The 22,490-nt window shown below is 29.7% G+C and overlaps 3 protein-coding genes across 5 annotated transcripts; 1 reads left to right on the forward strand and 2 right to left on the reverse strand.

Moving 5' to 3' along the window:
- The first annotated feature begins 294 nt into the window (after nt 1-294).
- LOC114386930 lies at nt 295-1,447 on the forward strand. The gene has a single exon (XM_028347001.1). It carries the CDS (start codon nt 618-620, stop codon nt 1,152-1,154), a length of 537 nt encoding a protein of 178 aa, XP_028202802.1. The 5' UTR covers nt 295-617; the 3' UTR covers nt 1,155-1,447.
- Nucleotides 1,448-1,535: 88 nt separating this feature from the next.
- On the reverse strand, nt 1,536-7,305 carry LOC114386929 (oxysterol-binding protein-related protein 4C-like). 2 transcript variants are annotated; one of them, XM_028346998.1, is made up of 7 exons: nt 7,049-7,305; nt 4,824-4,988; nt 3,817-4,062; nt 3,575-3,671; nt 2,797-3,088; nt 2,550-2,652; nt 1,536-2,044 (listed from the first exon to the last, which is right to left on the reverse strand). In XM_028346998.1, exons 1-7 carry the CDS (start codon nt 7,049-7,051, stop codon nt 1,793-1,795), a joined length of 1,158 nt encoding a protein of 385 aa, XP_028202799.1. In that variant the 5' UTR covers nt 7,052-7,305; the 3' UTR covers nt 1,536-1,792. The 2 variants fall into 2 exon arrangements, with proteins under 2 accessions (XP_028202799.1, XP_028202800.1); XM_028346999.1 differs by having other exon boundaries at nt 4,824-4,982; nt 7,049-7,287.
- Nucleotides 7,306-13,710: 6,405 nt separating this feature from the next.
- LOC114387899 (oxysterol-binding protein-related protein 4C-like) lies at nt 13,711-20,588 on the reverse strand. Of its 2 annotated transcripts, none has more exons than XM_028348147.1 (7): nt 20,356-20,588; nt 18,032-18,190; nt 16,222-16,467; nt 15,810-15,906; nt 14,678-14,969; nt 14,237-14,339; nt 13,711-14,052 (listed from the first exon to the last, which is right to left on the reverse strand). In XM_028348147.1, exons 1-7 carry the CDS (start codon nt 20,356-20,358, stop codon nt 13,804-13,806), a joined length of 1,149 nt encoding a protein of 382 aa, XP_028203948.1. In that variant the 5' UTR covers nt 20,359-20,588; the 3' UTR covers nt 13,711-13,803. The 2 variants fall into 2 exon arrangements, with proteins under 2 accessions (XP_028203948.1, XP_028203947.1); XM_028348146.1 differs by having other exon boundaries at nt 18,032-18,234.
- Between the last annotated feature and the right edge of the window lie 1,902 nt (nt 20,589-22,490).

A 22,490-nucleotide genomic window follows, 5' to 3' on the forward strand; every position in this document is an offset into this window, starting at 1 on the left:
CTAATTATGCCATTATAGCCATGTAATTGTTGAGTTTACTTCTCCATGTATGATTATAAATAATAATTTGGCTCTAGTTTGAATGGTTCAACGGTTCAAGCTTGCATCATCTTAGCATAGAAAAAGGGCAGGTCCATTTGGTCAATTACCCATTTCATACGGTTGGGTTAGAAATTTTGGTGTTTGAAAATAATAGAATTGGTGCTTTCTGATTTTAGTAGAACTTGGTCATTACTCTACTGCAGAATTTCTCCCTTAAACTAAAATGTATAAATATGCCCTTATTGGCCACATGAGGCTTCAGCTTTGTGTTTCCAAGTAGAAGCACTTTTATTTAATAGCCACCCTTTTGTGTACTTGAAGTTGAATCCACAAGTAGATAAACTCAAGGAGCCAGTCAGAAAATTCACTGCTTAGGTAACCAAAACCATCCATTTCATTTCTATAACGCTGCTTATGCATAAAAAAAACTAGAAACTTATCCAACCACGCATCAATAATCAAACCCCAGTGGTCTATAGTATATAGTTAATTAACATAGTCACACATAAGTACAATACAACCTTAGTTGCAATACCCTTTCATTGTGCATCCTATTTACCAAGAAAGAAGCACACATGGGAGGTTGTTTTTCTTCTAAACCATCCTCCACAATCAACAACGTTCGTTTGGTTCATCTGAGTGGCTATGTGGAGGATTTTGAGAATCCAATTTCAGTGAGCCAAGTCACAGGCACCCCTTCAAAGCACTTTGTTTGTACCTCGGTTCAGCTTCTTTCGTCTTGCTCAAAACCATTGAATGGAGACACACAACTCCAACCTGGGAATGTGTACTTCATGCTACCTTATTCAATCCTTCAAACTGATGTTTCTCCTGTGGACTTGGCTTCCCTTGCAAAGAGGCTCACTGCAATAGCCAAAACTAGCAGGAGGCTTGATGGCAAAAAGTCTTCCCTCAAAGATGGTTCTTTTTCAAGCAATGTTTGGAGTTCACCTTCAAGGAGTCCTGGTAGGCTTGGTGTGGTGGAGCAAATTGGCATGCCGTATGGAGGGCGAAGCCCGTGTCGAGTGCGGCCGTGGAAGCCTATCTTGGACACAATCAGAGAGAAGTCTTTCAATCGAAGAAGTGAGTCAGATTTGCAAGAACATAATTGATGTTTGAAAGACCTTGGATTGAGGTAGCACTAGAAAGGAAGAAGGCATGTTAGGTGGTTTGATGTTTTACTAGGGAAAAAAAGTGAAATTTGAGACAATTGATCTTGAAAATTTCTTGTGTATAGTTCTTCTAGTTTGTATTTATAAATGTTCCTCAAGGCATGATCCAAATGATTAAGCACTTGGTATTTCAGTTTGCAGATGCCAGGAACAATCTTTGGTCCAAGCAATCTAATGGTTATTGCAAATGTGTCTTGTAATTAAAATTAATGAAGCAGTCAGATCAAGAGAAATTTTTGCTAGTAGATTGTAGATTTAGGATATGCAACACAAACAATTTATAACATTTTAACAACTAATATGATAATTTGGTAGTCCAAGTGAAGGGAAAGCAAGGGATTAAATTCAATATTTTGTTTTGTCTGTTAGCCTAACTTGTATCATAGGCATAATTTCTTCATTCTAAGCACCAACCCAATAAGGGGTCTAATACCTGATAGACTTTCATTGTTCTTGTTTTCAGGAAGGTTGACCAAGCAAATCATGCCTTTGACAACAACTTCCACATGCTTAATTTTATAAAATAGTACTAATAATGTAGTAGTGGAACTAGTGGCAAATATAAACTATATACCAAATTACAAGGTGACAATAGGAGATGCTGGGACCCACTTTTGAATAGGTGAACAGTCCCAGACCCCTTCTTTGCTTTGAGACAGAATAAAATGTTTAGGAACCCAAGTTTCTCCTTTTGATTCTCTCTCTCTCAAGAGCTCCCTCTGCCTTTCCTCCACAGCTTTCTTTGCTTCTCTTGCTTTTTCCCAGTTTTTGCTTAGGATGGCTTGGCTCAACTCACTCCAAATAAGAGCTGATTCAGTTGGCCACACACTCTGATGAAATACACACAAGAAAATCCTAGATTAAACTTAGGAACACAAGAAAACTGATCCATAAATTACCTAAAAGTATGATTTGTCATTGAGCTAACATATGCATGAAACATCATGATTGCCATCATACTACTTTTCCTTTTCTTAAACATTTATACTTTGATTGGAACTGGAGCAAACAAAATCTGTGTGAAGGAAGGCAAAATTTGATTTGATTGATTAAAAGTAATAATTTTTTTCTGCTATAATGTGCTTGGATTTTGGTAGAACTAAAAGTGTGCCTATGAATGAAGAGCTAAATATTAGCAAAGATTTTACTTTCATTCATATCAAACACACACACAATTAGTACAAGAGTGGTGTGGTATATTACTCAAGACACTGAATGGTTTCTTCATAAAGGAAAATAAGAGCCCCTTCTGACACTCTCAACTTCTTGGAGGACAAAATAGGAGTAGATGTATTCATTAATTTTAATAATCTAACCATGAATATCATTTGTTACCTCTGCATCCTTCACAGTAGGAGCTTGAAGCCCATAAATGACTTCTTTTGCATCATATATGGCTCTTACTTCTCCACTGTTTGTTTCCTTGAGTGTTACAGTACTGCAGCATGTTATGAGATTAGGAACACATAGCATCATCAGAATATTACAAAGGACCAATTAATTACTGCTTCTCAAGTAAAATAAGATAAGGAAAAGTTTTTCACTTTTCAGGTAGGCAGTCAAAACTATTAGAGTGAGATACCTATCCCAATGACCATTAACTTCATGCAGAATCTTCAATGAAGATGAATCAATGATCTTCCCCTTTATCAATCTTCTACTCCCCCCAAATCCAAAGAAAGATTGACCAATGTAGCATAATTCAGCCACAAGGCCTGTTTCTATGCACTTGATATTGACATTGCCAACCCAATCAATTCCAGGCACTGGAAGAATTTTAATCAAGAGGTGAGGCGAATTCATTTCATATGTCTCTCCATGATTGATGAGCTTTAGCTGCCGTTTGCCATGCACCTGAGCTTCCACTGAAGTACCTGCATATTTGATTGTTTATACATGTGAGTATGTGACAGAACATTAGAATATACATGTTCCAACTCAATTAGGACTATAATAAGAGAAAAAATAGAAGAGCAGACACTACCCATATATTTGCATACAAATTTATCAAAAGGAGTAACGATGATTAACTTTAGAGCAAATTACATTAACACCCCTGAGGTTTTTTTGAATTCTCACAATATTCCTCTTTGCTTAATGTTCACAGCTACCTCCCTTATAGGGGGTGTTATTATAATACATAAGGAAGTGTTAATATAATGTTTCCAAACATTAAGTGGGATTGGTGTAATGTATAAGGGATGTCAGTGTAATGTTTTCAAGCATTAAATGGGTAAGTGTAAAAATAGAAAAAAAAGAGTGATATTGTGTGTATCTCAAAAAAAGCTCGCAAGGTAAGAATGTAATTTGCTCTTAACTTTATTTAATTCCACAACAGATATCATGTCAAAGAATTTTACCATTGAACTTTGGAACAGGATACTGGCACCATATAATTTCTATGTTTTCTTTCTCATCAGTTGCATGGAGGGCAGATACGGGAGGGTGGTGTGACACCTGCAAACAAACAAATAAAGCTATCCATGATATGTCATATGATGGCACGTGAGAGGCTCAAAGATTATGACATCATAATGAAAATAATCAAATCTAATCATTTTGTGACCACATTGAGCATGTAACAGAATGTAAAAGCATGTGCCTGCTCTAATAAGACATTAAGGTTTCCTTTGGAAACATGATGGGTCTCTCCAAGAGTGGGGTTGTAGGGAGCAACTCCAAAAATTGCTGGTCGTGTGGTGGATATGCTCCATGCTACAACAAATATGAGTCTTTCGAGTGGATTCTGCCCCGTGTTGCACCTGCTTAACAAATCTGAAGTTTTGGAATATATAGATTCACCATAGCACTGAAGTTGTGACTTTGGGAAGTTGAATTGAGGAGGCAGCTGCATGTAGGAAGGAACAAAAGCATATTATTTATTTTTGGCTTAAACATACTTCTGGTACCTCAAAGTTGGAGTCTATCACTTTCTCAAATTAAAATTTGCTTTTTTTATTTCTCAAATTTGCAAAGTGCTTCTTGTTAGTCACTCTTGGCTAATTTTTGATGATTTGAATGCATACTTTGTGGAAAGGAACTAAAAAAGCAGTTTGCAAAATTGAGGATTAAAAAAAATGCAATCTTTAATTTGGGGACTATAAATGATAGATACTCAAATTTGAAGAAATAAAACTATATTTATTTTTTTTTTTTGTACTAGAAAAAGAATATAGATCTATTTGAAAATATTTGATTTAAAATATTTTTTTTCTCATAAAATTAAAATAATTTATTTTTTGGTTCTAAGAAAAATTCACATATCTAAACCTAAGTGCATAACTTTTTTAAGCTATATGCATAACCGATATTAAAATGTTAAAAAAAATCCTATTGTTAAAAAATGATTTTTTTTTCTTGTTTTCATAAATACTTCTAGAAAAAAAATAAACTTATTGTTAGCTCTGATTAACGTATCCATAAGTTAAAAACTAGCTTTGAAAAACCTAATAAAAAATCATTTTTAAAAATTATCAATAGCCTCTTAAAGAAGAAATATTAAATTAAACTTTTTATATGTTATGATATCAAAAAAATTAAAAATATTTATTTAAGCCAATATTTTATAAAAAAAATTCTTCTGTAAAATGGTTGTGAAATGAAACTTACCTGAAAGCGAGTGAGATCAGATCCTGGCCGCACATTCCTAAGTAGACTTAATATGCGCTGCAAAATATTTGGCGCACTATAAACCTCAGAATCTGATTCGTTCCCATTTCCTAAAGAGAATGGCTTCGTCAGCACAATACTAGTATTTGTCACATTCTCCTGCACCTCAAAACCCAAAACTGTGCTGTTACCTTTAATAAATTGGATTTGATAATAATAATAATAACTCAGTGGATTTAACAAGAGATTAGGTGCCACTAAATTCATGCAATCACTATATAAATCCCAACCCTACGTCAGATCATTTATCAGAACAACCCTCATGGTAAAAAAAAAAAAAAATCTTATAAATGTCACTTACTAGTTACTAGTACCAAAAAAAAAATATTAGAAATTTATTTCATAAATCAGTGAAAGTAGAGTAAATAATGTCATTTGTAGATAGAAAAAAAAGGTCAATATCCTATTATAATTATAATTTGACATATACGTGATATGGTGCAGTAAAAAAATATACATAGTATTTTTTTTTTGGTGCTGATATATATGATGTTGATTTTTTTTCATCAATAATTAATATTTGTTATTCTATCATATAAAGTTACTTAGTTTAGATAAATTTATCCTTAATGATATAATTAAATATTAAAATCATTTTTATTGATATAATCTTTATCTGACAGAAAATAAAATATTAATATAAATATTATGAACTAGGCTAACAATCTAACGTACTATATTAGTAATATTTATTATTTAACATACTTGTAATATTGATATACATGAATTTTTTGCTAACAGAAAGCTTTATTAATATATATGTTATGCTATATATACTATATTTTATTTGTAAAAAAAAAATAGTTTATTTTTTATGAAATAAAAATTATATTACTTAAAACTGATCTAACGCATATGAGGATTTATTTTTAATCATACACCTAGAAAAAGAAAAGAAAAAACCTCAATGGCATAACAAGGACTTTAATATGCATAAAAAAAAAATAAAAAAAACAAGTACTCTAATTTATCGCGTTTCTGGTTACACTTGCCCCACGGTTTTTACCCGATTCATTTTATGCAACACGATTTTTACAAAGAACAAGAAATAGACGAACACAAAAGACAGTAAGACACGACACGTCGACACCATTTTTCAATGTTCTATATATGCGAGTTATTATTCTTAAAGGCGAAGAATAAATGGTACTAGTAATAAATAAATTGTCCTTAATTTCCCAGTAGTCAGCAGTTTTAATGATATGGGTATTGGGTAAAGTATTAGGTATTGAAATTACACTCTTTTTTTTTCTAATATGATTTCAGATCTTTTCTTTTTCTTTTTAGTGCAATTTCAAATCCTTTTCTATTATTGAACAACAGTAACACCACCTAATTATGTTGAAGAGAAGAATATACATTTGGATCGAAACAAAGATTTTTCATAATCAATTATTCCATTAAAAAATGATTATTTAATTATAAGACTCACCAATTATTATATGAAAAATTATCTTGGTGTATTTTGGTTCTTATTTAATGATTCTTCCTTAATCTAAAAGTAAAACTCATAAAAAGTAATGATTTTAAATAAATTTCAGTCAATTATATATAAAAAAAGAGATAAAAAAGTGTTAGAAGAATTGTTGCAAACATTCTTCTTACTATATTTAATTAAAAAATGTAATTTTTTCTTCTGCATAATCATAAATGTATCGTATTATATTTTTTTCAGATGTGTCGAATATAAAATTTACATGGTTACACATGAAACTAAACCTACTAAAGGCTGGCTTATTTCCAAAAGAAACCCTGAGGATTACTTCACATGAACACCAGGAAAATTTCCGATGAGGTCGGTGGATAATAATCATTAAATATCAATTAAGCGTACAACTATTGTCATATTCTTCACTCAGCGTTAAATATACGAAAAGAGGAAAAGGAATTAACTAAAGTATGATATTCATATGCATATGTACATGTATACATAACATATAAATGCATTTTTTTAGGATCATGCATTATAATCAATATCAATATATATATATATATATATATATATATATATATATATATATATATATATATATATATATTAATGTTCATGGTAATAATGAAACAGTTCACTAATTACTATAAACCAAACATATATACACGTGCTCTGCGCTGAAACAAAAAAGATTGCTGCATAACACAGAAAGAGAATCAGAGAAGTTACGTACCATATATTATCCAAAAACTAATCAGGATGATGAGAAGATGAATGGATATGTAGGTCTTGCTTTGATCGGATTGTGAAAATAAATATATATGAGGAATTGAATAGAATTTGCCCCGTTTGCTGCGTATATGACACAGGATTTTGGACAGCAGATCACAGTTGATGCTGGCTTTTGATCATCATTCTTCAGATGCTACCCCTTCTTTCCTTTGTTTGTATTTATGCAAGGGAAAAGGGATCCAGGCTTCTTTTGAAATCAGTACTGTTGAATGTACTTATAATATATATATAGCAACACGTTTCTTCTTTTTTTTTTCACTTTTTTTTTGGTTTTTTTTTCTCACTTTATATTTTTTAAAAATCGTGCAAAGCAGAAATAACGATATTTTCTTATACGTATATTTTTGGATTCTAATAATATTGTGTATTTGATTATATAAATAAAATAAAGAAGACATGTATAATTCTCTTAAAAAACAGGTATTACGTGTATATATAAGAACAATTAATATGGAGAAAACTTAGCACAATAAGGATTGAAGATGAAAATATACATGGCAGTTAATCAAGAAAGAAGATAAAAAAAACTCAAAGGTTAAGGAAAGTTATTTAATAGAGGACAATGAAATTTATAGGATACGGATGATACTTAGTAACATATATGAAAAACAATATAAAATAGGTAAAATTGTAAATTTGATCTCCCATTTTATTTTTAATTTTGGATTTTGTTTTTCGATAAAATTATTCAAGAATTTTATCTTCATATTTAATCAAATCACGTAATATTTCCCAATCTACAATTCGACGTTGACTGTTAAAAAGTAAGTAATGTTGACTGTCACATGTCACGTTCTTATTGAATGATAATTGTCACGTGTTATGTTCTGATTGGTCAATGAAAACAACAATGTATTTTATCTTCCATGAAGTTGACATCTAATCAGAACATGACAGGTGACAATCATTATTTAATAAGAATGTGACACGTGACAGTCAACATTCCTATGTAACAGTCAACGTCCAATCGTGGACTGGAGGACCAACATTGCATGATTTGATTAAATACGAGGACAAAATTCGTGAATAATTTTACCAGGAGACAAAATCCGAAATTAGAAATGAAGTGGATGACCAAAAATGTAATTTTTCCTATAAAATAAACAGTAAGTTACGGGAAAAAAATTTAGTTTTCTCCATTATATATTTGGCAAAAAGGACAACACAGATAAAATAAGTAAAATTAATCATAAATTCCTTTTACTATAATTTAGTTGTGATAATGTAACATCTCATTTTTTCGTAAATAAATTAAAAAGATTTTTTTTAGTTTAAAATAATAGTTTTAGAAAATGATGAGGTTTTTATAGTTAAACAAATAAGAAAAAATAACTGTATTAAATAATGGTTTGAAGCAAAATAAAAAAGATAATTGATTTATTCATTCGATAGGAAATAAAATAAATAATAGATTGTAAGTACCTAGTTATAGCTATAAATAGAGATATGTTAAGTCAGATAGACTCTAGGCCTCCTCCTTCTCTAAATCTCGTTGTCTTCTTTCCCCTCCCAAACTCCTCTCTTTTTCCTTTTCCTCATACACTCAAATCTATCTTCGTAAAATAACAATTTCATGCTCGTTAACCATTGAATCGTTGTGATATTTCAGCATCAGATTCATAACTCATTTTTGAGCATTCTCATGGTTGGAAATTGCAAAAAAATGTTGAAGCTAAGAGAAATGTCCTTCACAATGTAACTTTTTCTTTTCCCGTAGAGACTCAAAATCTGTCCAGTAAAATTATGATCCCGGACTAGTTAACTATTGGATCGTCGTGAAATTTAGACATCTGTTTTGCAATTCAATCCCGCACACCTTCATCGTTGGGATTTGAGTTATTCATGGAGGGAGAAAAGTGAATCGCCCGAAGACTACAAAATGAAGGTTTTAATCTCTTATCCTTCTCTCTAACTCTTTGAAATCATACTAGAACAAATCAGAGGAAAAACTTGAGGAATCTCACAAAATCATTAAAGATACCATTATCCCTGTCAGAATACACACGTGAACCTGCTTAGAGGTAAAAGATGAGTTTATCACAATTGGGGGTTAGAATGAACATGTGTAGGGATCCTTAGAAGATTAAATTGGATTTATTTTGGGTTGTTTATTGAATTATATTTTTTTCTTTATGATTATAAATACAATATTGTTGTGTTTGATTAACCAATTGATGTATTGATGCGAATTGGTTGACAAATTGAGTGCTCTTGGTGTTTTCATGTTTTTTTCTTATGATTTTGATATGATTATGTGAAATTGTTTGAGGGGTTTTACTTTCCATGTATTTTTGTATAAATTATTTATATTTTGGATAAGATTTACTAGGTGAACATGATAAATTGTAATATTGAGATCATGAAGTTGTGATTAAAATTGTGTATAAATGATAAATTGAATATGTGATGAATTGTGTGATAACATGTTGTTTTGAAATTATAATATTGTTATTGAGATTGAGTATAAGTGTAAAGTTGAACATGTGTTAATTTGTGAGATACACATAAACATGTGATGCTAGATTGTGACATTTTGAGATGTTAAAATTGTGGATATGAAATTTGATTGTGAATAAGTGAGTGGTTAACACTTGATGTGACAATACTTGTGTTGTGAGTTGTGAATTATACAATAACCTGACCAGTGTTTACCTTGAGAAAAGTATTTATGCGCGGTGTTAAAGGGAAGATGTAGGATTTCTATTTAGGAATCAATATTAAATTGTAACGTAATGTGTTAAACGTATTTGAAAATGAGTGTGAGGTCGTGGGTGTTGTATAATTTATGAGTAGTATCTATAAATTGAATATGTGATGAATTGTGAAATAACATGTTGCTTTGAGATTATAACATTGTTATTGAGATTGAGTATAAGTGCAAAGTTGAATGTGTTAATACGTTAGATACACGTAAACATGTGTTGGTGGATTGTAACATTATGAGATGTTAAATTGTGGACATGAAATTTGGTTGTGAATAAGTATGTGGTTAAGATTTAATGTGACAATACATGTGTTGTGAGTTGTGAATTATACAATAACCCGACCAGTGTTTACCTTGAGAAAAGTGTTTATGCACAGTGTTAAAGAGAAAGTGTAGAATTTCTAGTAAGGAACCAGTGTTAAATTGTAGCACAATATGTTAAACGTGTTTAAAACACGAGTGTGAGGTGATAGATATTGTATAATTCATAAGCAGTGTTTGCGTGCAAAAATTGTTTTAGGGGTTGGACCTGAATCAGGAAGGTGAGACCCTAACGGATTCTTCGGAGTCTAGGTCTTGGGGGTAAAGACACTCGGTTTGAGTGTTCCTTTAAGCCTATTTTAATCCCATATGGTTGGAGCATTCTCGCAAAATAAAGTGATCCTGACTGATCACCTTATGGTTTTACTTAGTGAGAGTGACCTGACGTGTGGTGTGTCTTGTTATATACTCCTAAGCGTCCCAAGGTAGTTTTTCACTGACATAGTACCACATTGCATATAGGCTTGAGTGTTAGTATAATTATTGCATAACTCTTGCTAATTGTTTATTATGAAATTGATGAGTGTTATTTCGTCTTGACCCGAGTGTATAATTCATGCGTAATGTGATTGGTGTTTGAGAAATGAATTTTAAATGATAAAATGGTGAAGTAACATGTATTGTATTAAGTTGAGTTATGTTATAATTAATTACTTTCATAATTTATTTTGATTACGCCTTTGTTTATTTGTTTTATTTTTTTAAAATGTGATAACTCACTCCCTATGTGTTATTTGTGTTTGGATCCTGTGATGATCTCGAACTTTGTGTTCGTGGAAGCAGATGACACGGTGGATGAATTTAAAGAACCTCGTGCTAGAGGACGTTGGGACACAATGCTCTGATAGGATGTGACATTGAGGATGAGTTTTTATTTTAATCGCATGATGTTACTTTATTTTATTTTACATCACTAATTTAACAAAATTTCTTTTGTAAACTTTGATGGCCTTATTATGAGCCGGATATGTTTTTAATAATTTCTATTTGGTAATAATGAAGTAAATTTTACGTGAATTTTTTTATTAGTATTTTTATATGTTTTATTTATTTATATGTATGTCGGCTAGGAGGTGTCACATATAATAATGATGATAGCAACAATAATGACAATTGTGATAGTGGTGATGACTATGACAATGGTGGTGACATTGACGATGAAAACTATAAAGGTGAAAGTGATTGTGGTGGTAGCTTTGGTGATGGAGGCACCAAGTTGTGGTAGTGACTGTAATAACAAACAGTGACAACCAACAATGATGGATATTGCAATGACAATGGTGGTACACAATAATGATGACATGACCAATGACAATGATTATGATAACAGTGTGATAATAATGGTGGTGGGAATGAAAATAACAGTGGTAATGGTGGTAGTGGCTATTGACAATGATGATCATGTGAGAGGAGAGACAAGAGATAAAAAAAATATAATTGTTAAATGAAAAATAAAATTGAATATTTTTCTTTGGGTATTTCGTACGGGAGACAAAAAATTATCACATAATTTGCTAAGTAACTAAATATTAAGTTTGTGCCTTTCCATCATCACTTGAGTTGTGTTGCCCCCAAAAGATCATTATTATTCAAGACTCCACATATTACAACTCATTATTTTTTTGCATATTGATAACAATTTTTTGTTTGTTTTAAGTTTTGGTAACTGGTCTCACACGCACAAGTAGATATTAACAACAATAGTCTCACAGTTTAAAAGACGAACAAAGTTATTAAGTATATTAATAATTAGAAATAATCAAATTTTATAACAATAATAATGTGTTTAATATAAAATGGTGTATATATATTAATTCTTGACACAAACCTTAATACAAACTATATTATTATTTTAAAATATGTTTAATTTTTTCACGACATTTGACATTTTTTCATTGTGATGGATTGAGTTTATGGTATGAATCATCGTAATTTATGACTTATTCAATTAAATGACATCTAAAATTAGTTTTCAATTTAAAAGTAGACAAAAAAAATATCTACAAATATATTATTTTAAAGTATTAGTGATTTTTAGTGAAAAAAATATGGACTGAGTGGATATACCATATCACAAATGAAGATGGGTGAGTAATCCTTAACAAGGATCCTGAGGACAGGAGTGAGGATGGGGACCTAGAACAACATGCTCGACATACTCATCCCTACCCCCACCGAGTTGTCATGTCTATACCCAACAGTCTATACCCAACAGCTACTACATATACATCTTTTAGTGTCAAGTAATTACAAATTAAGATAAGGTTATAATATTTTTTTGTCTTTGGGTTATTTTGATTTTTGGTTTTAATTTTATTGAATGAAGGTGTGGACGGGGATATTCATTCTCACCTTGTACTATTGACATGCCTATTGATAATTATTTATATTTTTTTTGTTTTAAATAATTAAAGACTTGGGTAAAATTAAAATATGTTCTAGTATTTTAATTATTTTTTAGTTTTAATTTTGTTTTTATATTAAGAAAAATACTTTGATGATTAACATGTATTTATTATATCAATTTATCATATAATATTATATCATTATATACAACACAATTTATCCTGTTATTTTTTTTTTGTTGCTAATATACTAACTTCAAGCTCTATCTATGTGTACTCTTGTTATCTTATTGTTCTTATTGACAAAAAAATAAAATATAATTTAAACTTTTGTAAACAATATACTCACCACAAAATATTCATTCCATTAAACATTGATTCTTTTAACAATAATTACATTGTTTACTTTCTATAAAATGTGTGAAAGTAACCTAGTCAACCATGCAAGACACTACTGGCGCTGTCCTTGCCTATGATTGGTCTCATTGCATGTTAGTATTATAGTGAGTTTTTCTTTTTGGATTTGCATTAGAAAGTCCAAAATCACATTGGCATACCAATTAAGTGTGTATTTGAGAGTGGATATGTTACGCATATCTTCCCTTAAAACCCCATCAAATGGACTCATTTACGTGAAACTAGAATTTATTGATTCTGTCAAACGTGAAGAAAGAGTATATACATGTGTTAGATAATCATAACCAAACAGGCACTACCTTGATTTTAAATGTTTAGTATTATGTTAAAGAATTGATTCTAAATTTAGAATTAATTATGAGTTGAAATAACTTTAGGTATTTTTTATTGGATAAAAAAATTATACTTAATTTGACTTGTTAACTTATTTTAGAATAAAACATCTAAACATAAATCATATTATTTAAGATTAATTTTAATGAAAAACAATTTCACATAAAAAATTTATTTAAAATCAATTTTGAAACACTACTCCAAACATGACTGAGAGTCTAATGTTATTAATTAATTAATTAAAATCACTTTGAATATAATTTTTAAATTTATTAATACCAAAATATATTTCTTTATAATATGTCAATCCATAATTTATTCTAGTATAAAAAAAAATTTATATTATTAAGTTTATTCCTGCTAAATTAAAAAATATATATTCTTAAATAAGAAGAGCGCACCTGAAAAAATATTAATAATAGTTGAAAATCAATTATTAAAATTCTAACTAATTTTAATTTTTATTATATATATACTTAATTCTTGACTTGTCAAAATTTCAACCATTAAATTTCTTTATGAACATTCTCTTTTAAAATGTACTCTTCCTTGCTTTACACTACTGGACAATGACAATTATAGGGCTATGATGGGGGCAGCTGGTACACTCTTATGAATAGGTGAGCATTGCCACCCTTCTTTGTTGTTAGACACTACAAAATGCTTAGAAATCCATGTTTCTCCTTTTGATTCTCTTTCTCTCACAAGCTCCCTTTGTCTTTCCTCAACTTTTAGCTTTGCTTCTCTTGCTTTCTCCCAGTCTTTGCTCATAATAGCTTGGTTCAATTCACCCCAAACATGAGCTGATTCTGTTTGCCACACACTCTGATAATTAAACAAGAGAATCTCATGTCACATTCCGGAAAACATGACAACACAATTACTTGAACAAAAAATTTAATTGTTTAATGTGTACATATCTAAATGAGTTTTGTAAATTTATCCATCTAAATTCTAAATAATGCACATTGAGTATTGAATAGGGGGTAGAGAATAGAAATTTTAGTACCTCCGTGTCCTTGAATATAGGAGTTACGAGACCTGACATCACTTCCTTTGCATCATATATCACTCTTACTTTCCCATTATTTGTATCCTTCACTTTTACGGTCCTGCATAACAAAATGGATAAGAACGTCAACTATACTTAAAAAAGGTACTATTCTTGAAAATAACTTAGGCACGTAACTAGAGAATATCTTAATCAATTGTGCACCTCTAATATTATACACTTCATATATTTTTTCTTTAATGGTCATATTCGTTCAATCATAAATTACTATTGAATATTGGTATAACTTTTAAATTAGATATGATAAAGTTAACAAATTTATCATACGTGTAATTGAATAAAGGTGTAAAACTGTTTTACGTTGTTATTACACAACCTATTTTTTCAATTTTTTTAAATAACATGTGAAAGTACAGATGCTTAGAAGGAAGATAATACCTATCCCAATGACCATCAACTTCATATAGAACTTTCAATGATGAAGAGTCAAGGATCTTCCCTTTGATCACTCTATGATTCCCCCTAATTCCTAGAAAAAAACTTGATCTGTAGGATAATTCAGCTACTAGACCTGTCTCTGGGCACCGTATATTAACTGTGCCAGCCCAATCAGCCCCAGGAACTGGAAGAATTCTAAGTAAAAGGTGAGGACAATTCATTTCATATGTTTCACCATGATTTAGGAGCTTCAACTGGCGTATACCATGCACTTTAGCTTCAACTGATGTGCCTGTTGCAGACACAGACATATAAATCCACTTAAGTTTTTAAATGAAGGAGCTACATTTAGAACATGAAAGTTGAAACTAACATACTTACAGCTAATTTGGATAATTTTTTGAACAATTACTCATGGGAAAAGAAAATAATATGGATTTGAAAGGTAAAATAACCTAAATTTCTTCCATATGTTAAAATTAACTTATGCATCTCAAATTATTAAAAGGGTAAATGAGAGAGCTCCTAAAAATATCGAAGTGCACGAGTTAAAATTAACTTAGTGCTTATTGAGAAGTTTATTGAATGAGGACCTTATTCTAGATCATTTCTGAAGAGTGTAAAACGTCCAACACAAGCAGTCAAAACTGTGATCAAAACTTCATTATAAGCAATGTAATGCACTTTTCAGGATTCAAAAACAGAAAGAACTTTAAAGGGCTAGATAAAGTCTGACATTACGAGTTCCTAATAATTTTGTCAAAATGAAAGATCTTTTTATTTTTGGGGACATAAATTATCAAATGCAGCACATGATTGAAATGATTGATAATAAGTGTGTCCAAATAGAGCTGCTGCATAGATTTCCTTTTGTTGACACCTGATTGGTAACCAGGCAAATGCATTATATGAAAAATATGTTCTCTGTATTGATTCTTTGTTGACATTAGGTCACTGCTTTAATCAATTAATTAATCACATAAATTTGCAGCGGTCACACAAAATTCAAAACTTTTTGATCTTTGGCATCTGAAAGTTTATTATTGAGATTGATAGTAGTCTATAAGTCATTTAGGTGTTGATGTTTTGAATTAATTATGATCTTAGAAAAAAGGTCAACATAGTGAGATACCATTAAACTTTGGATCAGGTCGCTGGCACCATAACATTTCAATGTTTTCCTTTTCATCTGTTGCATGGAGAGCTGTTACTGGAGGGTGATGTGAAATCTGCAGACAAGTAAACCAAGAAATCTCTAATTATCTTGGAAATGGATATCGAGAAAAATGCCAAAAATTATGTTTGAAGTTTAATCCAATTAATAAAGAGTGACTCAAAAGACCACCAATTGAATTTGTACAAATTCTTTTAGAAACATTTTTACGACAAACAAAAGTGTTGCAGAAATTGTTTTATGAATATAACATTATAAAATATCAGAATAAGATCATGTTTTATACTTTTGTGACCAAACTAAATATTTAGCCATAAGGTTAGGCACTTGGGCAAAAACGTGTAAAAATGTAGAAATGAGAAGCAAGTACCTGCTCCAATAACACATTAAGATTTCCCTTTGAAACATGATGTGTCTCACCAAGAATAGGATTATAAGGAGCAACACCAAAAGTCAGAGGGCGAGTGGTAGATATGCACCATGCTACCACAGATATGAACCTATCAAGTGGACTCTGACCATTGTTGCACATACTTAGCAAGTCTGAAGCTGTGCAATACACTGATTCACCATAGCACTGAAGTTGTGACTTTGGTAAGTTGAACAGAGGTGGCAGCTGCAAGTAAAGTAAAAGATTTTCGTCATTTTCTGTAATATGTTGACTCAAATAATAGTACTATCTGATGTAACACCAATTGATAAGCTAATGAAATACACCCTAACACTCCTTAATTACACACCCTACTATCAAATATAATAATATACCCTAATTCATAGTGCCAGCAGTTATATTCTATAAATAACTATCATCAAGACAGGTTCTAATTCTGATACAGAACAACTAATGCAGGGCAAGCCATTTTCTGTCACATATACCCTAATACATACTGCTGCTAACTTCTACACTGCCAATTATAATTTTACTTATATCTATCAATACATACATGACTACTTATGATAATTAATATTATGATTTACATATTTTCTTTTTTTTAACTGCGTATTTTACTCTAACCAAGCATTACAAATTAATAATTTGAGGAGTATTAGGAACACACTCTATTCTCAAATTAATAATTTGAGTAGGATTATGAATACACTTTCTAACATACTCTTCTTAAATATGCAAATTCATGAGATAGAAACATTAAATATGATGTGGGGAGCCCACAAAATTTTGTTGTTTCCAATAAATTTTGAACAATAAAGGAGATTATCTTTGAAGAAGTATGTTACTGAGTGTATTCCTAATATTTCTCTCTAAAAATTTTACAATGAGTAATGCAAACGACATTCTTCTCTCTATGATTGTCTAAAATTTATTGAAAAACACTAATTTTGATGGGATACATTTCTAAATCAAGAGAGGGAGTCATCAAATGAGTAATAAGTCCAATCAAAATTAGTGATTTCAATAAATTTTAATAAATCATAAAAAAAGTGTTAGATAGAAGTATTGTTAGCATTTCTCTTTTTACTCCCTCTATCGAATTATAATTTTCATCCTAGATTGTTTTATACAGGCAAAAAAATAATAATTAATAAATGAAAGAGAATAGTAGTTTTACATAATGAACCTTATATCATAATTAATTCATTTATAAATTTTGTTGTCCATCATTAATATTATAAGAAATATAAGTAAAAAAATATAATTAATATGACATTGAAAAGCTAAAATGATAATTATTTTGAAATAATTTTTTTCTCTTACACGACAATTATAATAGGACGGAGGAAGTATCATAAATATGACATTTTAAGTCAAATTTTTTTATTATGAAAAGATTTTTCTTTTGTAAATAAAACGAACCATACTCGCCAAAAAATTAACTCTATTGACAAATTAATTTGGATACCATTTGATTAAAGAATAAAAAAAGAGTTTATTTATTTTAACAAAAATTACAAAAGAAGCCAAGCATAGACATTACATGTTTTTTATATACAAGATTTTCTAACAATTTTAAAATACCATACGTCATGATCACTATTGACCTATTGTGTAGTTGGGACATTATTAATTTGGTCCCGGAGGAGTGGCTCTGGCTCTCCTAAGCCAAAAATGTAGATAACAATATAATTGATGTGGGAATCCATAGCTAGAATTAGAATACCCCAAGTTTAAGCAAAAAGAAAAAGAAAAAGATAAACGTGAAAGGACTAAGAAGTGAAGGTACCTGGAAGCGTGTGAGATCAGACCCTGGGCGTACATTCTCGAATAAACTCAGTATTCGTTGCAAAAGATTAGGGGCTTTATAAGACGCGTCTGAATCAGAATCCCTTTGTATTGTTAATGGCCTTGTGAGCACAACTTTTGTTTCTTTCTTCTCTTCCATCTGCATCATTACGTTTCACATTCTTATTTTCTAAACCGCGTATCCTAAAATCCGAAAAGAGTTGCACGAATATTGGTGTAAAGATGGTAATTAAATGGTAATAATAACCATAGATTAGTACAATATTTGCAATAATTGCAATTCTTTTGGTATATTTTAACAAATTACTATAATTATTGTTATCATTATTATGATACATATCATAGAAACAATCATTGTAGTTTATGGGACTTTAATTTTCTTTCTTTTTTTTTCATTCAAAGTAAAGAGTCGGACCCTAATTTCAGGATATTTAAAATAAATACACTCACACTACTAGCTTAACCATCTGATCATAAAATTGATGTGATCATATAAATCATAACCCAAACACTAAGGTTAAGAGGTAAAGGCCATCAAAATATAAGCTGAAGTTTAGTCATATGATGCTAAGAAAATTCACTAGTTATCCATCAATGGACTTAATTAAATATATATATATATATATATATATATATATATATATATATAACTTAATAAAGTAAAAAAAAAAATGTATATTTATGTTTCCCAAATTTGTATTCCTCGTTAGTAGTATTCGTATTGGAGACACAAAGATAAAGAAATAGAGTAATGATTAAACAGTATATAAGTAGTATATACGAAAAGTAACACACGTGTAGACGACATTTCTTATAAATAAACTATGATTCTTGAATAATCTTAGTTTAGTTTTCTTTGTTGTAAAGTAAAAGCAACGACGACTTCAATGCACTCTTGGCCTGCAAATTGCAAATACAGTCCAACATCCAAGTGTACAAAATTTGACCATATAAACCTAAGCCGGAGAAGACCACCCGACACCAAGTAATAGCCAAATTAAGGTCTAACCGTGTCACATATACAACCAAAGCCATGGGCAAATTCTTCTCTTGTAGAAATCAAAATTCGATTTTTTTTCTATCATCGAAAACCAGAAAATTTATAATAGCCCACTTATCATATTCAATTAACTAAATTAAATTCTTTGGTAATTTGGATTTTGTTTAGTAAGATCTAATCAATGTTCTATAAATATAACGAACTCACATTTTTTTAGTAAAGGGGTTTTCATAAAAGCTCACAATGTGGGTTCAGTTTACAAAAGAGAAGAACAATAATTACGTAACTTATTGCATAGATAATGATTGATATATTTGCATAAAAATAATACTATTCAGCCAAGGATACTTGATACGACGTCGTTTTCCTAGTAGATGAGGGAGTTCAGAAAGCCAATCAAAACACATACAACTATAGGGTTGCCAACTCGAAATTGACATATTCCGAGGCGTTGTGCCCGTGAACTAAGGAACAATAAATTAAATACTAACATTAACTTCTTTTTTTTTCCTTTTTCGCATTCACATGCATGCCTTGAAGAGAGAATCAATATATATTATAGTAAAATATTCCGTCCACACAACGAACTGTTATATTATTTATATAATGATAAAGATGGATTAATTAATTAGCTTCCAAGTTCAGAAACTGGGAATGTGTGATTGGATATATATATATATATATATATATATATATATATATATATATATATATATATATATATAAGTGTATGCATGCGTCGGAAAACCACTCATTTGGCCGTTAGAAGACTAAAATTAAACCACCTTCTTATTAGGTGCCCAAAACCAGTCATCTATTCGGGAGAAAAGAAAAAACGTATGCATATAAGAGAACGCATGAAACAAAAGAATTTGTTTTTGTACAGAACACAGATATTCTCCGTATGAAACAATGATATTTGAGTCAAATAAAATTATCATAAACTATTAAACTTTTTAATTAAACTGGAACAATCTTAATAGTTGATTCACAGTTTCAATGATTTGAAACAGATTAAGGAACTAATTCATACAAGAATGTGTGTGTGTATATATATATATATATATATATATATATATATAATCTAAGATAAACCTATGAAATAGAAAGAAATCAATATATAAGATGGGTTGAATTGTTAAGAAAAAAAGAAAAAAAAATCGTGAGTTGGATCTCTTCTATAAAAATCTCTTCTATTTACAAACTTAACATTTTAATACTAACCATTACCTATAAAAAAAAAATGAAACAGAGAGAAACATGTGCGTATATAAGAAAACAAAGCAAGAGATTAGAGCACATACCATCTCTATGTTGAAGAAGAAACAGCAGATTGAGAGAGAGAGAGAGAGAGAGAGAGAAATGTTGAAGGATGCGAGAAGTGAGATCAGTTTTTTGAAGAAGATGGAAAGTGCAGATTGAGAGAGAAATGGGATGTTAAAGAGAGGGAGTGTGTCCGGTGCTTTGGTTTTTGTGCTAAAAATAAGGAAATGGAAATGAAAAGGCGTTGAGGCTTATAGAGAGAGCCAATATAAGGCATGCAATGGGTGGGGGAGGTATATATATGTGTGTGTGGTTATCTTTCCCTATTTTTATATTAAATGTTTGCAATATTACCTATTCACACTTTCGCAGATGTTGATGTATATATTATTTGTCTTTACTTTTAATTCTTGAGCTTTTTAATAATTATGTATCTTTCAATGAATTTGTTTAATATATGCTCATAATTATTAATTGATCATTAAATATAATGTAAAGTATTGTTTACATTCATAAACCATTAAATACTTTAATTTGTTTATTTGATATATTTTGTCTTAAGTAATTAATTAATATTTGGAGAATTTGCTAATAGGATTTATCATCGTTTTTCTTAACAAAAACATAACCAAAGATAATTTTGAAAACACAAACGGTATGATGATTTGCGTCACGCTTCTTTTTTCATTGTCTTTTTCGTTTTTATATAGACTGTGAGTTGTGATTATGCATTTTCTATAGTCTATAAACTAAGTACTATCATATAAGATAAAAATTCTTAATTACAAGGCAAATGATTGATCCATCATACACGAAGGATAAAATAACAAAAAGTATAAGATGCATTTTGTGAGAAAAAAATATTCTGAAGTTTTTTTTTTTTCTGGATATTTATAACATCGTAAGTCAAAGGAATTTTACGCGCTATGATATTATCATCGCATGAACCTTCTAAGTTCTAACATATGACTTAATATTAAGGGGAAAGAAACACTTGGACCTAAACTCGTGATTATTGAATAACTGAAGTATCTTATGATTACTTTTTTTAATATAAAAAGTTAATAAAGAAAAGAGCAAAAAGAAAGTGTTGCTTGCGCACTTTTAATTGGCCTTCTCTTTTATAGTAATTATTAGTAAGACTAAATAAAGAGATGTGGATGCTTTGATGTTCCAACAAAGCGTCTAATTAGTGTTCCGTCCATTCATATAGCTCCAAAAAAATATATAATATTTATTTTAATTTACACGTTGAGAATGTCAATATTAAATATTAAAGGTATCACATAAATATTCTAACGCGTCAATGAAGAAGTCAAAACATTTTTGTACATATTAGATGATAAAAATGTTATTTCATTTGAAAAAATGTTGAACATTTTAGTAAAATTTTAGTTTATTATATATTTTTCGATTAAAAAAGTATTGATTTCTTAATATTATTTTATACAGACTTTCTTATTTTTATTATTATCATCTTTTGATATCTCCCTTAAATGAAATAAGAGAGAATATTACAGAAATTAGAGGCAATATACTTTAGTATGTTAATTTTCCAAAATTGATCATATTTAGTAACTTACTCCATACTCGTTAGTTATTATATAAAACTTACATGTTGCTACGAGTGAAGTACAATGGTTTAAATTTTTTAAGTAAGGTCTCAAATTTATATTTTTTAAATAAAAAAATGTAGTTAGAATAAGAAATTTTACTAAAAATAATTAGTCAAATTTTTCAACAAAAATTAATCATTGAGTTGATAATCCACACCAAAGTAATTGGTGACAAAAAAAATGTTTAACCGGCAAAAGCTTTATAGATACTAATGAATATTTCTCTTAGCCTACTTATTAAAAGTTTAAAAATAGAACTATTTAAATGAAAATTATTTTTTCTTAGTATATTAACTATTATAATTGCTTAATTAAACTATTATAATAATGTTTTATTTAAAAAGTGTGTTTAGAATACTTATTAGCATGATTAATTGACAAACATAATTTGTGTGCAAACAACCTGTCATCAACCAATCTTTCCCAGTTTATTGTATTCGTATTTGTCAGTGAGTACAAAAAAAAAACCATTATTCTTTGTTGGTATATATCATTAATCAATTTTATTATTAAAGAATTTTCTATTCAAAAGAAATAGAATGTAAAAAAAAGTTTAGTGA

This window comes from Glycine soja, chromosome 15 (assembly GCF_004193775.1).
Source record: "Glycine soja cultivar W05 chromosome 15, ASM419377v2, whole genome shotgun sequence".
In the NCBI taxonomy this organism is placed as follows: domain Eukaryota; kingdom Viridiplantae; phylum Streptophyta; class Magnoliopsida; order Fabales; family Fabaceae; genus Glycine; species Glycine soja.

Excerpts from the sequence above, each read along its gene's own strand:
- LOC114386930 (XM_028347001.1), top strand. The coding sequence starts at position 618 with ATGGGAGGTTGTTTTTCTTCTAAACCATCCTCCACAATCAACAACGTT.
- LOC114386929 (XM_028346998.1), bottom strand. Across the intron at positions 3,672-3,816 it reads TTAATGTCTTATTAGAGCAG|GTGTCACACCACCCTCCCGT; the intron begins GCACATGCTTTT and ends GTTTGTTTGCAG. Across the intron at positions 2,653-2,796 it reads GTTAATGGTCATTGGGATAG|TACTGTAACACTCAAGGAAA; the intron begins GTATCTCACTCT and ends AACATGCTGCAG.
- LOC114387899 (XM_028348146.1), bottom strand. The coding sequence starts at position 18,199 with ATGATGCAGATGGAAGAGAAGAAAGAAACAAAAGTTGTGCTCACAAGG. Across the intron at positions 16,468-18,031 it reads CTGATCTCACACGCTTCCAG|CTGCCACCTCTGTTCAACTT; the intron begins GTACCTTCACTT and ends CTTTACTTGCAG. Across the intron at positions 14,053-14,236 it reads CTATATTCAAGGACACGGAG|AGTGTGTGGCAAACAGAATC; the intron begins GTACTAAAATTT and ends TTTAATTATCAG.